Source organism: Barbus barbus (assembly GCF_936440315.1).
Source record: "Barbus barbus genome assembly, chromosome: 44".
Lineage (NCBI taxonomy): Eukaryota > Metazoa > Chordata > Actinopteri > Cypriniformes > Cyprinidae > Barbus > Barbus barbus.
The window spans coordinates 5,196,633-5,214,138 of NC_136722.1; the positions used below are offsets into that span (position 1 = coordinate 5,196,633).

At 37.6% G+C, this 17,506-nt stretch overlaps 1 protein-coding gene across 11 annotated transcripts in view; it reads left to right on the forward strand.

The window, feature by feature from the left end:
• LOC306863655 (abl interactor 1-like) overlaps positions 1-17,506 on the forward strand; it is a 61,792-nt gene that overhangs the window by 25,759 nt on the left and 18,527 nt on the right. For all 11 annotated transcript variants that reach the window (XM_079407154.1, XM_079407158.1, XM_079407156.1 and 8 more), the window contains exon 3: positions 16,973-17,149. In XM_079407154.1, coding sequence (XP_079263280.1) covers positions 16,973-17,149 — 177 coding nt within the window. The remainder of the gene's footprint in view (positions 1-16,972; positions 17,150-17,506) is intronic.

Genomic DNA, 17,506 nt, shown 5'->3' on the forward strand with positions numbered 1-17,506 from the left:
ACATTGGGTAGGTGGCTCTTGTTCATCTCAGGGCACTTGAAGTCAAAATGGCATTTAAATAGACCCCAAAAAGGACTTTCTTATTGCATGTTCGCAGTCTTATTTTGTATGAAGGTCATTGATTGGTGGCTGCTAGTCAGCTGGTCAGTTAACAAATAGGACTGCTGTGAAGTATTTGACTATCGATGGTTCTGCTAAAACCTTTGGTGTGTAGTTACTTCTATCTGTTAATCTCTTTTATCCTCTATTGATTCCTCAGCCTCACTCGTGTTATTTACTTGATTGTGTCCAATCTGGACACGTTAACCTTGTGCATTCGAATTATTTTCACACAGGAGTGACAAGAGATTATATTTGTCTCAGCAGATTACACTAGTTTTAGGTGTTCACTATTGGAAAGCTCAAATCCTTCTTATCAGAATATTATGTCCAATGTTTTTTTTGTTTTTTTTTAAGATTCATATAGTCCACATGAAGTCCATTTTTAGTAGACCTGATATGATTTTGCACTTATCTTACTTTTACATACGTAGATGCTTCTTCAACTTTGTCATACATGAGGTTGATTTGAACTTTTTTTCTTTTGTAATATGCAACCATATACTCAGACTTTTTTCAACCAATTTCTGCAAAGTAAAGGCTCAGTTTTGAAGAGGCTGGCTTCTCATTCATATTACAGCAAGCGTTCATCTGGCTCGCTGTAGCGATAGCAGCCCTCAGATGCTCGCGGTCACCCTGTCGGAGAGAAGCCAAAGCCAGATGGAGCATAACACAGCTGTAAATCTGTGAAGGGGAGCGCCTGTCCTCACCCTTCAGCTGTGCTCGTAATGTTGTTAGTGAGCTACAGTCTAAACTAACCGAACTGCATCCTCGCTTTTAATCAACAAGTGTTTCCGTTTAGTGCTGGATATGTGACTAAAAGCTGTGCTACACGCATGGTTCGTTTTCTCCTGCATTTTATTGGTTATTAGCTACAAAGGAAGATTCACATGTTATTTAGCCTGCTGTGGGGCTTCAATTGTTACAGTAAAGAATAAAAAAAAAACATCAGGGTGTGGTCCGTTTCTCATTTCAGAAATCATGTGGTTTTGCGTTATTAAAATCTGGCATGGAAATCTTATTGACGTAACCACACAAAGTGTGTGTGTGTGTTGCTCAGGGTGTGTGCTACAGGCCGCTGTTACTCAGCCCTCCTCTAAAGATATGTGCAACGCTTCTGTCTGTTTGTGCATTTCCGGAAGCCATGCCACCCCTGGGGTTGCTTCGTTTTTTTTTTCTTTCCTGTCAAATGCTGAAGTGAAACTGTCCGTCTGACCTGTATGAATGCATCTCCCGTTTTGCCTGTATATGCCTGTATAAGTTCACTAAAAAATACTATAATAATGACTTAAATATTTACAATTATTTGATTTCACAAAGTATTTTTTAGAATGATTGATTATTAGAGAACTATTTTAGAAGGTTTAACAAATTGTATTGCTGTTGACTTGTTTGTAACACCACATGACATTTAAAAAAAAATGTATTTTTTTAACACAATGCATACTTTTATTTTTTCTTAAAAAATAGTACAAAGTTTATTTTTTTTATTTTTTTTTCCTCAATCATATGAATACAAATAGTAATGTTTTCCTTTGTTTCTGTCTTCAGTAGAACCTAGTACTGACTGAGGTACTGACAGCAGCTGCTTAAAATGCGCATATATGCTTGCTGTAAATAGCACAGCCATGTTATTACTGCATGTACTATGTCAGGTCAAATGTTCTGAATGCTCCGTTATTAATGTCAACACACTCGTATTCAGAAGTGCTTCATATATATTCTGTCATAAACCTAGTGCAACAGTTTCCATTTCAACATTTTTATATGTATACGGCTTCTATCTTTCTCTCTCTGAGCATGCTTGTGTCAGTGAGAAAGACGACACTCTCTCTCAAAATGTGATTGGGGGGGGGGGGCTTTTTACGTAACTAACACACTACTTTCCATACAATTTGAAAGTTATTATTCTTGTGTTCAATGATTAGTTTCGGAGAATCTGCTCATTTTAATTACAGATTTGCTTCTCGGTCAAAATATGACACAATTAAATTTACAATATCTAAACTTAAAAGCACCTAAATCTGTATCTAAAAACTGCAGTCGCATGTAAAGTAGTGTTGTCTTTAATTTAATTTGAATTAGCTTTAACCTGTTGATTGGAAGGGAAAGTTTAACAGTTTATTGTATTAACTATGTATTTTACACATACTTGGGCTGTAATCCATTGTTTAAAGGGTTAGTTATTTCCATGTTTTCCCCACAAAATTACAGCACCCGTGAGCAGGAGGAAAACGGTATGATACTGGAAAGTCTACAGAGCATTTTAAGCATTTTTAAAACCGTTCCAATACAAGGTATTTTTCAAAACAAATGAACATCCGCTACGGTGGCCGTGTCGGAGCAGCGGGACAGTAAACATCAGGGGTTATATACTGCACTACAGGCTACAGCGCCATCTATTGGACAATACTGATATTGCATCAAGTTAGCTATTTTGGAACAACTGCCTCACGGACTGGATGAAAACGCCCGTAGTTTGCCCACCTCTGCAGATTCGTATCATTTTTAAAAATCCCTTAGAAGGTCTTTGAAGGAAGGTCTAACTACGTAGTTCGGGCCGCGTTAGACCTTCCTTCATCTTTGGGAGACAAATTAAGATATTTCATGAATAGCGGTGGGAACTGACCCAGAAGAGATGAAATCACTTTTGTTTTCATTGTACACTAAAGTATTCTCGTAGCTTCATAAAATTGTTGAACCACTGATGTCACATGGACTATTTTAATGTTCTTACTACCTTTCAGAACGTGGTAGGTCTGTTGCTGTCTATGGAGCATCAGAAAGCTCTCGGATTTCATCAAAAATATCTTAATTTGTGTTCCGAAGATGAAGGAAGGTCTTACAGGTTTGGAACAACGTGAGGATGAGTAATTAATAACAGAATTGTAATTTTTGGGTGAACTGTCCCTTTAATGTGTGAAAAAAATAACCACCAATAATAAATAGAGTGCATATTATTTGTATTGACTGCTAAATGCAATGTAATACTGGAGATAGTTTAGGTCGCACTGATCACACACTTTTGGCCTCAGGCATGCAGAGAGAAGCAAGTTTGGTGAGAACCATTTCCCTCTTTTACACTGATGTTTAATTATTTTACTGTTAAGCAGTTTCAGAATGTGATCAGAGTAGAAGCATCTTCTTGTCATCATCTGTGGGTGGCGAGAGACCCTTGAGCAAGACATTCTAGGACTGTTCCTGTAGAAATTGTACAATGAGTTTCTTAAGATGGAAAATGATCTACTAAATGACAAATCAGTGAAGGCCCTTTCACATGATCACCTCAAGGTCATGATGGTCCAAGGCATAATTACATTAGGCATTCAGTGTAAACTGTAAAATGTTGGGCTGCATGATTAATCAAAATAAAACCAAAATCGCAATATGGCTTAATGTGATTATGCATCTACTTTCAATGTTCCAACCAACTCCATTTCAGTGTAATGTGAAGCACTTTAGTTTGACATTTGAAAACTAAGAAATTAACACATCTTTAAATATTAGTATTTTAAATAGTTAGTTATATTTTTTTCTTAAATATTTTTCTTAAATTTCAATTTTATTTTGTTGTAATTGTTTTTAGTTATTTATTAGTTAGTACTAGTATACATTATTATTATTATTATTATTATTGGTATATAATTGTGTTGATATATACGATCACAAATTTCTGACAAATTGTGCAGCCCTACAAACAAGCACAGCAAACCCATTTTTTTATTTTCTTTATTTATTTTTTGCAAGTGGAATATTTTTTGTGGACAAAAGACTATATATATAATCTTTTTGCCCCCTAAATCGAGCAGTCCTTGTATAATTGTATGCTTGCCATATTCTTGACACTAAGAAACTTGACGTGTAGACACATACAGACTGTCTGATGCTTACTATGCAAGAAAACATAAAGCACTTTCTTAGAATGCTCAATTATGATTGGCTGGCTGTATGTAGTGTGCTGGAGTCTGGTGCACCGAATTGAACGTGAAAATTTACTCCAGAATTGTTTGTATGAAAGATTTACACAGAAATGTATCTGCTCTGGTTTGAGGGCCAACGAACACTTCCATGGAAGAAATAGCAGCTGGATTTGCCAATGTATGTGTGTGTGTGTGTGTGTGTGTGTGTGTGTGGTTTGTGGAAATGAATCTTTGAAAGATTTTCAAGAGTTTTGAGGACAAAGTAAACTAGATGTCATTGTGCACACATTTTGTTTTCGCAGTTATATTTGGTTCCAGATTTACCCATTCTAAATATCAAGTAAAAAAGAGTACTTTGGTTGGTCGTTTCACATATTAATCAGTGTCAGTGGTTATTGGCCTGAATAAGCTGCAATGTGGACCAGACTTCATGCCGACTCTCAAAAGTCTGGCTTCAAAAGACTATAGAGTAGATACAGTCTTGCCAGACTCAGATGACCTGCTGTGATTTGTAATTAGTTAGATCCACATGCTGATTATCAATGTGTGAAAGCCATTCAGGGCTCAAGGGATGACTGAGAATGTGATGGAGTGAATATGTGATCTCTTTTGCCAGCAGTGTTGGCCTTCAACATATGATGTAGAAATACTCCCAGTTTGAAACCAGACGAGGCATTTCGCTCAGCCCTAACCCTCGTCAATCAGGAGAAAGCTCTCAGTACTTGCATCCAAAACAATGGCACACGTCATTGGATTTTTTTGATGGCATTTGATAAAGATGGACCCGCACACATTGTGCAATATGCAGCGACTCATTTCAGCACATCTATTTTTCAGCTCACAGGAAGGAGATGAAGTCAGTTTGCGCTGTCCTCCCACTTCCCCAATGCCAGCTGCACTGCTGATTTTGAGTTCAGTTCACTCCCAAAAAGATCTGCTGATTTTCACTAACAGCACTTCTCTAAAGTCTACATCTATTTTTTGTCATCCACATTTACAACTGGGGGAAAAAAACAATAAATACTTATATTTGTTACAGTGTACTCCAGTCCATTGTAGCAAATTAGCTCAAAAGGGAATTGTATATAAATAATTACAATTATGATTGCAGTTATTTATATCGTCTGACAGTAGTAACTGTCACAGAATTAAATTGCCATCATCTAATCTGTTAGTCCAGCAAACATTCAGTGTAAATTCATATCAACTCTAAGAAAGGATATTTTCTTGGCCACAGAAAATACCTTTCTAAGTATTAATACATTAGAGCATGTAGTAAGGGTCAAATTTGTAAAGAGACATTTTAATTTGCTAGGCAGAACCAGAAACTTGTGTAATTTTTGCACACGACTTTTATTAACAAAACACTAACGCAAACTAGTCTAACTAACAAACATGCGTTCAATCACTCATACATGGGGAAAGGGCAAATGATAGTTGATGGATGAAACCATCAGGAAAACCAGAGAATGCAGTTATGGAAACCACCTGAGTAAAACCATCAGTGCCATTCATAACGGGGTCTATAACTTCTACTAAACCTCTGTTTCGTTTAGTTAAATGTTATACTTGCATTGCTTGGTTTTGACGAGTGTCCAAAGATGTTCTGAGGTAGAAATGTTCTTCCCAGGTAGAAAGTGAAAAAGAGCTAAGAAAGAGATCTGCTAAGGTCAGAGGAGCTTTGGTTGAATGGAAAGTCAAGGCCGCAAGGCCTGGCGCAAAACTTAAAAGGTGCAAAAGAGTTCTAGCTCAGATCCTCATCTTCTCAGAATCTAACACAACCGCAGACTGCCGGGGCATCACTTACGTGAGAGCATTATCTGCTATAGAGGTCACACCTCTGGGGAGTCAAAGAGCCTATGGTGACTTGAACTTTTGGAGGGAAGGTTTACGACTCTTTGTCTCCATGCATGGTAATTTGCATATAAACTGGATTGGAGGTTGATATACAAACTATTAAAGATTCTTAGAACACTTGTGTTGCATAGGTAGCGACATATAATATACACTCTCAGTTAGATCATCTGAAGATATGTGTGTTCATTCAAAGAAAGGTTTTTCTATGAATTAATTAGAGAAGAGTCAATTTTTATGGCATAATGTCTTTCCTAAGGGAAAATGAAGTGAGTTTCTCTGCCCGCATTCTTTTGAGCAATAAAACAAGTGTTATCAGATTGGTTGCCATGGAACCGGGGGCCTGGAGTCATTGACAGACATACCAGCACCAGTATGTGTATTGGGTGGGGGGTCTGTGACCATTTGTTAATCTAATAACTAATTGATTTGTTAAATCAGATGCAAAATCGTGTGTCTGATTGGTCCAAATGCTACGTAAATCCCCCCTTTCGAACGTTGTTGTCCGTCCAATAGACAACAGCGGGTGACATTAAAGATGCAGAACAATCAAGCACACAACTGGCTGGGAGACAGTGGCTGTTGGTTGCGGTTGTGGTGCAGTGGTGGATGCTGTCAGGTTGTATGCTGTAGCAAGGTGCGGTCCTCGAGCTTGTGCAGCAGGTGTCGAGGCAGTGTCACCTGTCGTTCTGAAGTGAGTTGGTCCGGGTCAGATGGTTATTGATGTTGTTAGCCAGTAGGCTATCTGTGGTACCTGTGGTGTGGAACAGCCGGGTTAGACTCTCACTGGTGAGAGTGCAGGTGGGTCCAGGGGTCGCAGGGAATTATGGAGATTTTGTAAAAGAGTTTCAGACTGACCTAGTGATGATGGCAGGAGGGCAGCAGATGATTGTTAGCCCTCTGTTCTGCTGGAACGTCACCAGAAGTCTGATGTTTGTGTGTCGCTTTGCTCTTGTGGTGGCACCGACTTGAGCTTGCCTGAGTTGTGTTGGTAGAGGTTTCGCTGTTGGGCATGTGGGCCCGCTGCTCAATCCAACGTTGTTTGGCTGCTTCTGGGGTGTCGACTGGTTTTTAAGGGATGCTCCTCCCTTGGAGGGGTCTGATGCTGCGTTGCGTCAGGCAAGGAGTCAGAAGTTTGTCCTTTACAGTACTCCTCAGTTGAGTTTTGTTCCAGGAGCTCTTTTGCTAGTTTCAGTATCTCCTGTATCTCAGAAGTAGGTGTGTCCGGCTGTCCTTGTGCAACATCCGTTTGGCACCTGTGTGAAGGATGTGGGGGACTGTCGTTGGACATGCCATGGTGTCTGCAGGACGAGGATGGCCTTTTCCATGGTCTCTGCCAGTGGATGTCTGTTGAATATCTGGACACACTGGCACACTTGGGGAACACCAGAGAGAGAGAGGCAGAAGGCAAGTGCAAGTACGTACAGAGGCATTAGGCTATCTGTATGGTGAATAGCTGGTGAGGGGCAGCTAGTGAGGTAGGGTGCTAAGAACACAAGTACAGGGTTTGAGTAACTTTGTTGACGGGGCTGTAAGCAGGGGTCAGCTGATGACATGGCTATACGTGTGATCAAACTATTACTCAAGGCACTGATGATTCACAGGTTTGGTCACTATGAAGATATATCAAATAAACAAAACTGAAATAAAATCAGGAAGAGACGGAGGGAGAAAGAAGGGCTTTCCTTATTTAGTTTCAGCTAGGAGATATGACTAAGCAGATGTCACTTGTTCAAAGGAATGTAGCAGGGTCATAAAACCTAGGGAGACTGTTGGCTACGCTAGCAGGGACACATCAACCACTTCAAGGTAAACAAACAGAAACAATAGGAAGTGTTTCTAGTCTGCTCAGGGCCCTGGTGTAAGAGGGTAATAGAAAAGACAGGAATTAGGCTACTAATAACCTGTACAGCTCATTAAGGGGACAACAGTTGCTAGAACTGCTCTAATCCTATACCGAGAGAGAGGATGTCAAATAACTAAAATAAGGTAAAGGTAAAAATGAAAATGTCTTAATAGCTTTAGGAAACTAAAAGGAATAAAAATAATAAAATAAACAAATTGATTTAATTAAATCTCAAATTTAATTAAAATCAACTTAGCTGAATTGTACATTCAAGCTAAACAAGGGTGAATTAATAAAAACAAAATCAAAGAGAGGTAGAATAAAGTCAAAATAAAAATAACACCAATAGAACCAACATATGTGAGGAGGGGCCAACTAGAATCTCAACAGAAGGTGATGGCACAAACAGGAAATGAAACCAAGAGTGAGGGAGAGCGAGAGCGAGGAGTGGTTCAGACGCTACACTTTACACTCACACGGTGTCAGTTAGTCGGATGCTAACAGCTAACAGTTGAGGTAAAGGGCTTAGTTAGCTTATATGCCTGCTCGGCTGCTACAATGGTAGCTTTGGCTACACTCAGTTGCTTGTTTACACAAGGGTCTGTGACGTTTGTGCTGTTACCAGATTGAACTGGAAGAGGCTGCTCTCAACTTCCGGGGCCAGACGTTGCTAAGAGACCGATGCGAGTTTACAACACGCGCTAGTGGAGCAGAACTTGCACCGCTGTAAACATGCATGGGCACTCACGCGCAGTCAGTTATGACGCATCGCACACAACTTCTTTCACAAATAAAAAAAAACTCAACTCAATGGCAATTACTAGTTAGCTAGGCTAGAATTACACCATTAACTCGCTATTCAATTGCATCACTTCAGTGACTTCAATGATACGCAAAAGTTACAAGAAGGCCTTAACTCTGGAAAGATGAGGAACATCACTCAAATCACCATTTAACTAAATATACTGTAGCAAGATTTGTTCGTTTGCCCAGTTTTAATATCACTGCAAGTGTGATCGCTTTGCCACACAGATAATTTGTGCAGCTAATCTGAGGTTTCTTCGTCAGAGAAGATTTTACACATTTAAAGATGAAATGGAGATTGGTTTGTGCCCAAAATCAGATTAATTTAGTCTGGTACCATCTATACGGGCTGCTAATCTGAGATTTCTTCTTCAGAGAAGGCTTACGCTCTACTAACAACAGAAATTAGGGTTTCTTCTCTAATATTAGGTTAGTTCTTTATCGTATGATTTAAACACGCATTATAGGATTGATAAACTTTGTACTGCTCGTTAGGGCTGGGCGATAAAACGATAACGATATGTATCGCGATAGACACGTGAACGATATCAATAAAAAATGTGTTCGATAAAACGTTCTATATTTTTTATTCTTCGTCGGAAGAAAACAAAGGCTGCGAAGCAAGTTTGGTTGCATTAACAAAGGCACTCGCTCTCTGGTAACCTAGCAGCGTAGGGAGTGACACGCTAACAGCCAATCATGTAACGGTATCATGTTTGGTTGCGCCATATCGTTGTCTCGTGTCTTAAGTGCGCACGCGCGGCTGAGAGTGCACGTCTGCAGCCAGACCCTATTGGCTGGTCTGCTGGATTCCTCTTCATAAGCAGAAAATGAGTGCCGCAGCGAGCGAGGAAATTGTAAATAAAAGAGAAAGTCAGCTCGCCAGTATGGCAGATTTTTGGATATTATAAGTCTGACCGTAGTAAGACCAAATGTCGTCTGCAAATTATGCAAGACCGTCGTCCCCGCCACGACGGTAATACCACGAACTTGATGTACCACCTTAAAAAAAATATCAATAATTATCAATATCGACCGATATGAAACACTGATATCGTGATACAGTTTTCAGCCATATCGCCCCGCCCTACTGCTCGTAGTAAGGTACATTCAAGCTATAGTCTATCTGATTTGATCAGAAACTGCATGTTTAAGACGTTAATAATATTATGAGACAAACACACACGTTTGATACTGAGTCTGCTTGCAAATAATGTTTAAACGATTGCCACCATTCTCCACCATTTCTGTAGCAAATTAGCTCAAAAGGGAATCGTATATAAATCATTACAATTAATTATGATTAATTGCAATTATTTATATCGGCTGACAGTACTAACTGTCACAGAATTAAATTGCCATCTAATCTGTTCATCCAGCGAACATTCAGTGTAAATTCATATCAACTCTAAGAAAGGATATTTTCTTGGCCACAGAAAATGAAGTGAGTTTCTCTGCCCGCATTCTTTTGAGCAATAAAACAAGTGTTATCAGATTGGTTGCCATGGAACCGGGGGCCTGGAGTCATTGACAGACATACCAGCACCAGTATGTGTATTGGGTGGGGGGTCTGTGACCATTTGTTAATCTAATAACTAATTGATTTGTTAAATCAAATGCAAAATCGTGTGTCTGATTGGTCCAAATGATAAACCATGTACACAAAATTTTCAAGTGAATGTATGAATACTGCAGGCTAACCCTGCCTAATAGGATTTGCTATTAATGCAATAAAGGTGTTTAATTTTTGCAGAAAAAAAGACTGTAAAAACTTGTAGGTTGCTTAATCAAATGTTACCTCACCATATGTAATTTTGTCATTTTTATGTGATTTTTACTGTATAATGCTATAAGTTTTGGTTTTATGTAATTTGTGGTGAAAACTGTAAAAGGACATTCCCAGAAGTCGCTAAATAATACACCACAGATTATATTATATTCATTATATTTTATTTAAATAGTGTGGGGTGTTTTTATTTTTTTTGTAAAATTTTCTGCTATTTAATGTTTATTGCATTATTTATGTGTTTCTTTTATAGTGTTTTATCTTTGTGTTTTACCCTGTGCAACATCTATATATTTTAGTATTTGGCCATAGTTTATGGACAGCTTTTATGGTATAATTTTATTTTTACGGTAAAAATATGAATTTAGTAATTCAAGTATATGTATGTGTGTATATATGTATATGTGTGTATGTGTAAAATATATGTATTATATATATATACTTAATGTAAAATATTAACAATTTAATAATGAAGTTAAATTATCAGTGAAGTTAAATTTTTCTTTTTTTTTTTGCTACAACATGGGATTAATCAATGCATGCTGAATAACTTTTATCATAGTTTATAGTTATATGGTAATGAAAGTGGTTAACATTCAACACGTTCTTTTTCATCGGTAGTATCATTTGTGATTTGAATTTTGTGAACGGGAGTTCCTCTTTTGCTACATTACATATATCGAATTTGCGATCTTGTTGTTACGTTTTACAAGAAAAGATAATTGTCAGGAATCAAATAAATAAAAATATTGTAATATGAGTAAACGGCAAAGATAACAAGCTTTTCAAAATGAAAACAAAAAGAAAAGTCAAACTAAACTGGCTGTCGGTGACAGGACTTGCATGTTTTCCCACAAGAATACCAACATGTTCACCCTCTCTGGTTTAAGATGCGGTCTTTTACTTTACTTTGGCTTGAGTACCTTTGCACTCGTGCTGACGTAACAAGTATAAACTAGGCTCTACACCTGAAGCGCTCGCACTGAAAGCACCTCTCTTCACGTGATCAGTGAACTCTGACTCCTGCTACAATGTCCCGCTGCTCAGCTCTGTATGGAGCTGATGCTTTGGAGCAGTGCAAACCATGCACTCGCACAATTTTAATACACACATTCTCGAAAAATTTACGCAAATGCCACCATCTTGGTCGCAGTCTAGAGCCCTGATTATTGCTTCATTTAGTAATGATTTTTTTTTACTATTTTAACTTTTTTTTGCTATTTACATTTTTATTTTTAACATTTTAATATATATTTTATTTATTATGCAAGTGGAAGTACTTTTGATTATATTTTAGTTGTCAGGGCAATTTTGTGGAGTTCCACAGCTGTGTGTGTAAATCAAGGGCTTCTGTATCAAATATTACGTCAGTAGTGCATCAGTGTGCCAGCTTCTTTTGAGATGACTAAGTAATAAGGAGAAAACTTCTTTTAAATTCATCTGATTTAAAAGACGAGCGCAGTGCACAAGCCTCCTCCTTCCTGATGTTGAATAGGAGCTGGAGCTGTTCTGACTCCATATCTTTGAGAAATGAATGGGATCCTCTGTGTGTCTGTGCCGCAGACACTGCTGGCCTTTCATCTTCAACAGGAGGCCTGCTGCATCTGCTCCGAGTCTCTCGTGTGCCAGAGAGAGTACTGTTCCCTCTGACAGCAGTGCACGGAAAGAGAGGCTTCAGATCAGGCGGATGGCAGTAAACAGTTTAATTGGTGCTGTATGGTGCGTTACTGGTAAACTTGTTGCCCATGAAGCCTAATTGAGGAATCAGTAAAACTGAGCCTTTATGGGAAGCTGAAACCTCAGTACTACTGAGTGCAAGTTATGCAGATCCATTCAGAGTTCATTGTGTCAGCCTTTTGTGCCAGTGATTTTGGCCTTTGCATAGATTGTGTAGATAGGCAGAATGAATTGAAAAGCTCATCTGCGTATTTATTTTAAAGCCATTCATCAAACTTATAATGTAATGGCATAATTCCATTATGGTGGAATTTTCTCATATTCGTCTGTTTACTATGTGACCCTGGATCACAAAACCTTAAGTCTTAAGTCGCTGGGGTATATTTGTAGCAATAGCCAAAAATACTTTGTATGGGTCAAAATTATCCATTTTTCTTTTATGCCAAAAATCATTAGGATATTAAGTAAAGATCATGTTCCGTGAAGATATTTAGTGAATTTCCTCCCGTAAATATATCAAAACTTAATTTTTGATCAGTAATATGCATAGCTAAGATCTTCATTTAGACAATTTTAAAGGTGATTTTCTCAGTATTTAGATTTTTTTGCACCCTCAGACTCCAGATTTTCAAATAGTTGTATCTCAGCCAAATATTGTCCTACCCTAACAAACCATACATCACTGGAAAGCTTATTTATTCACCTTTCAGATGATATAGAAAGCTCAATTTTTTAAAAATTTACCCTTATGACTGATTTTGTGGTCCAGTGTCACACACGTGATCAGTTTCCACTGTGTGTTTTATGTTAAAGATGACAGATGTGTTTTGTAGAGTAGATTATTTAGGACACAATTTCTCAGACTGAGTTCTGTCAGAGGTTCCATGGAAAATTCCTGAATTGTGAACAAAACAGAGGCTTGTGACATCAGCAGTGTGTAAAAACACGTACATAATCACAAAATCTATAGTCCTAAGAATGACATTTACAATGCCATGCAATTAATCTAAAGTAAAGTTAAATTCACTCAAACCCTAAGTCACACTGTTAGACATTTCAAAGGGTTTTTCTTTTGCAATTAAGATTTACAGTAGCAAACTGTATTTGATTTACAGTTGCAAACTGTACTGTTTTACAGTAAATTACTGTAAAAATCCAATTCATCAGTGTACTACTGTAATTCATTAATTTGAATATAGATTTCATTAGATTTGATTATTTTTATATAGAATTCATTTTATTTTACTTTACATAGGTACTACTGGCATTCAATTAAAACACAGTAATTACAAAATATCAAATTCTTTATTTAAAACATTGCATGTTTAACACTTAAAATTACAGTCTTCCAACAATGAAACCGTGCATCTTTACCATTTCTCCTGTTTTAGGACGTTTTGCAGTGCATTATGTTGTGTCCTCTGGATTCATCCTCACAAAGAATCTTTAGGCAACAGAAACATATTGGGGGAAAAATAGCCAAAGAATACAGCCATCTGCAAAACCCAGGTGCTGCTTCAAAACGTGGCCACCACCTTTGCTCACCATCTACTTTGTTAGTGACAGAAATGTCTTCTCTGAAAAACAAGAATCAGAAATGGCACACTTTTAAAAGGCAAACCCCTTCTAGAATACACAAACCTCTCAAAATCATAGTTTTCTCTTACCATGAATTATCAGTCTCGGGGTGGCTGGCATACTCATGTCTTTCTTGATGCTTCATTGCAGTTGCCTTTAAAATACAAATACAAAACAATGCAGTAAATATTAAATTCCATTAAAAACTATAACAAACTAATTCTAAAACTAGAAAAGGCAGCTAGCCATAAAACTTGTTTAACTTGGCTAACATATGATTTTATTTTCTCAATAGGCTACTGGCCAACATTAACTACTAACACCTGAACAAAATTTCACATTAATTAACCTAATGTTAATATAAGATAAGCGTTGCTTGTTAAAAATAATTTTAATTTGGTAATCTAATTCAATAAGCTGACAAAAGTCGTTTGAAACGACAACGCAGATTACCATAGCAAAGATTGTGACCGTCATGTTGACGGGTAAATGTTACTAACGTTAGGTAAACTGGTGTGCAGAAATCTGACACAAACACAGAGACAAACGTACATATATTTTTACCTTGCTTGCAGGTCTTATTCTCTCGTAAGGTGCATTGACACACAGCGCAGATGTTCTCCGCAACTCTTCCACTCTCGCGGAGATGGTCCTCACTGCAGAACACAAGATCCAGGGGGTGTGGTTGAATCTAGATCCAACTCCTCCCAACTTATATATATCTAAACCTACCCGTCTCCACCCCTAAACATACCATCTCCACCCCCTTGATGTGGATCCAACATGCCCCTGCAGCGAGTCGCTACTGCGGCATGACTCGATTTAAAAAAAAAAAACTATATAGAACCCATTACATATACTATTTACAGTGAATGCAGACAGTAAAGTGATGCCCCAGTATATTTCTGACGTACAGTAGTATTCCAAGCACTCGCGCTGTTTCTGACGTGAAAGACGAAAGACAAACGGATTTTCCCATCATTACAAGCGATGTAACACGTCAAGTGTAGTCAGTCCCAAGTTGCTTGAGTTAGGATGTAGATGTACATTTTTGATCATTATCAAAATCAGTAACATCTGTAAAAATTGTAGCAACCTAATTTTTATGGTAAAATTTAATTATTCTGAGTATTTTTTTTATAATTAACCATTGGTCTTTCATAGTAGCATACATTTAAATCATGATAAACACGGTTAAAGGGTTACTCCACCCCAAAATTAAAATGGTGTCATTAATCGCTTACCTCCATGTCGTTCCAAACCCCTAAAAGCTTTGTTCGTCTTCGGAACACAAATTAAGATATTTTTGATGCATTCTGACAGCTCTCTGACCCTCCCATAGACCGCAATATAATGAACACAATCAACGTCCAGAAACGTAGCAAGGAGATCGGTAAAATAATCCATGAGACATCAAGGGTTCAACCGTAATTTTACGAAGCTATGAGAATATATTTTGTATGCAAAGAAAACAAAAATAACGACTTTATTCAACAGTTCGTCCAAAATGGTGCTATGCTGACCTTTTAATGGTCAGCCTTTTACCCTTTAAAACCACACATATATATGTGTATGTATATGTGTGTGTGTATATGTATATATATATATGTGTATATATATATATGTGTGTGTATATATATATATATATATATATATATATATATATATATATATATATATGTATATGTATGTATATATGTATGTATGTGTATTTGTATGAAAAACAGTAGTCTTAAAACATTTAGTTTAATGCACACATGCTATTGCTAAATCACAAATAAATGCTATAATTTTATTCCATTACTCCTATAATAATATTAAATATGAATATCCCACATTTTTGACACACTACCATTTATTTTACCAATATTTTTTGTATGCATCTATACTTTTTGGGCTAATATTACAATGTTTTCAGTTGTAGAAATGTGGCGAGAAATGGCTGCAGAGGCTGAAACTGTCACAGCAGTTTGTATTGAGCCTAAAATAATGATTTTATCACGCTATAGTACATCCTAACACTGGAGTACCTTTAAGGTGTAGTACAAGTAGGCAAATTGAGGCACAGCATATGATTTCTGTGCCCTATTTGTCTGAGAAACAATGGCAGCCTGCTGTTTTATACACCATTAGGTTTTTTTTCTCTCTCTCTCTTTTAATGGCGTCTCTTTTAAGGTCAAAAGTGTTTCACTTCTTCACAAGCTCCTTTAAAACACCCGGAGTCGTCTCGCCCAACAGGGTACAGACACTGCAGTGAATCACATCGCCGAAAAAAAAAAACCCTGTCAGTGTCCGACATTAAAACTGCACACCGCTTTCAGCATCACCACACTAATTTCACATTAACAGTGTGTCATGCTTGTGGTCTGGTTAAAAACAGTAGTGCCACTTAATATTTTTGTGGAAACTGTGATCATTTCTTTTTCAGTATTCATTGAATAGGAAGCATTTATATAGTAGAAATCGTTTGTTAAATATTAAATGTAGCTGTCTTTACTGTCACTAAAAAATTATTAGTGTTTTTGTGTGTGCGTGTGCGTTTCTTTAAATTTCTTACTTAGCCCAGACTACTAAAAATACGAAAAAAGTGTTAAGATCCTGAGTAGCATGTGAAATCATGACTGATTCCTGACCTTGTTTTTCTAGCTATGTTTCATTCATTGTCATGTGCGCTTGTTCCTGTTGGTGTCGTTAATCTGGCAACCTGCGTGTGCCTCAAGTCTGAGGAGGAGGGGCCGGGTGAAAAAAACCCTCTCCAGTATTTTGAATTTGGACTCCAATACCTAGTTCAACCACTAGGTGTCAATCCTACATACAGCACCTTTTAAGGTGGTTTTTGATTTGTGTGAAAAAGGTTTAACGCGAATAATGGGAGATGGAAATTAATTTTACGAAGAAATTCCACATGAGCGTTTAAAAAAATTTAATGAGACTTTGCGCTATGGGATGGCATAACCTGACTAACCAGCGGACCAATTTTGTTGCACAGCATCTGAAATGTTGTTATGGACATACTGAAGTGCCCGAGCAAAGTCTGTCATCAAAGTATTTTTGTATAATTGCCACCCAGAACTGTTACACGACTGCGTTCCCAAACATCTGGCATTCACCTCCGAAAGCAATAACTGCTTTATTGTGTTTCGTCTGCTCGCTCTGAGACGCAAGTACTTTATTATATTTCAATATTATTATTTTCAGTTGCTTCTCCTACTTTTCTTAGTGATGTTTAGTGTTATTTTATCAGGAAGTGATGAATTTGTTCTCTCTGACTCGTTGGATGGAAACGGTACTTATTCGCAAATGTTTTATGCGATCTTCCAATTTTGCGTATTAGTTAAATTCGCAACTAATGATGGAAACCCGGCTCCTCTTTCATCTTGTTTTTGTCTTTTCTTGCATTTTCATTAGACGGTGGATATCCATAAGGAGAAGGTCGCCAGACGAGAGATCGGCATCCTGACAACGAATAAAAACACAGCAAGGACTCATAAGATCATCGCTCCGGCCAACATTGAGCGGCCGGTGAGGTACATCAGGAAGCCCATCGACTACACAGTACTGGATGATGTGGGCCATGGAGTAAAGGTAAATAAGTTGCAGTCTTTTAAAACTATATTCATTGCTTCCAACTCTACAAACAGGATGGCTTGTTTCTTTGCGTTTTGAAGTGTGACCATATATCTGAGTAAGAGTAGATGCTAGATTTAATTTGTTTCTTGAGTCTGTTCAATATGTCAGACTGTGGTGTACCTGGAGTTGATTGCTGCAACAATGAAACATTGAGTGTTTCCACAATTTCCAGCAGACAGTAACATTGCCTGTGTGATAAGTTTTGTCTTTAAAGTAGAGTAAGAAGGTTAATGGCAAAATGAGCTCACAAATTACGCCCCTTTCTGCTCTAGTTTATAGAGAGAGGCAGTGAGTTGTAAACAACCTCCCATA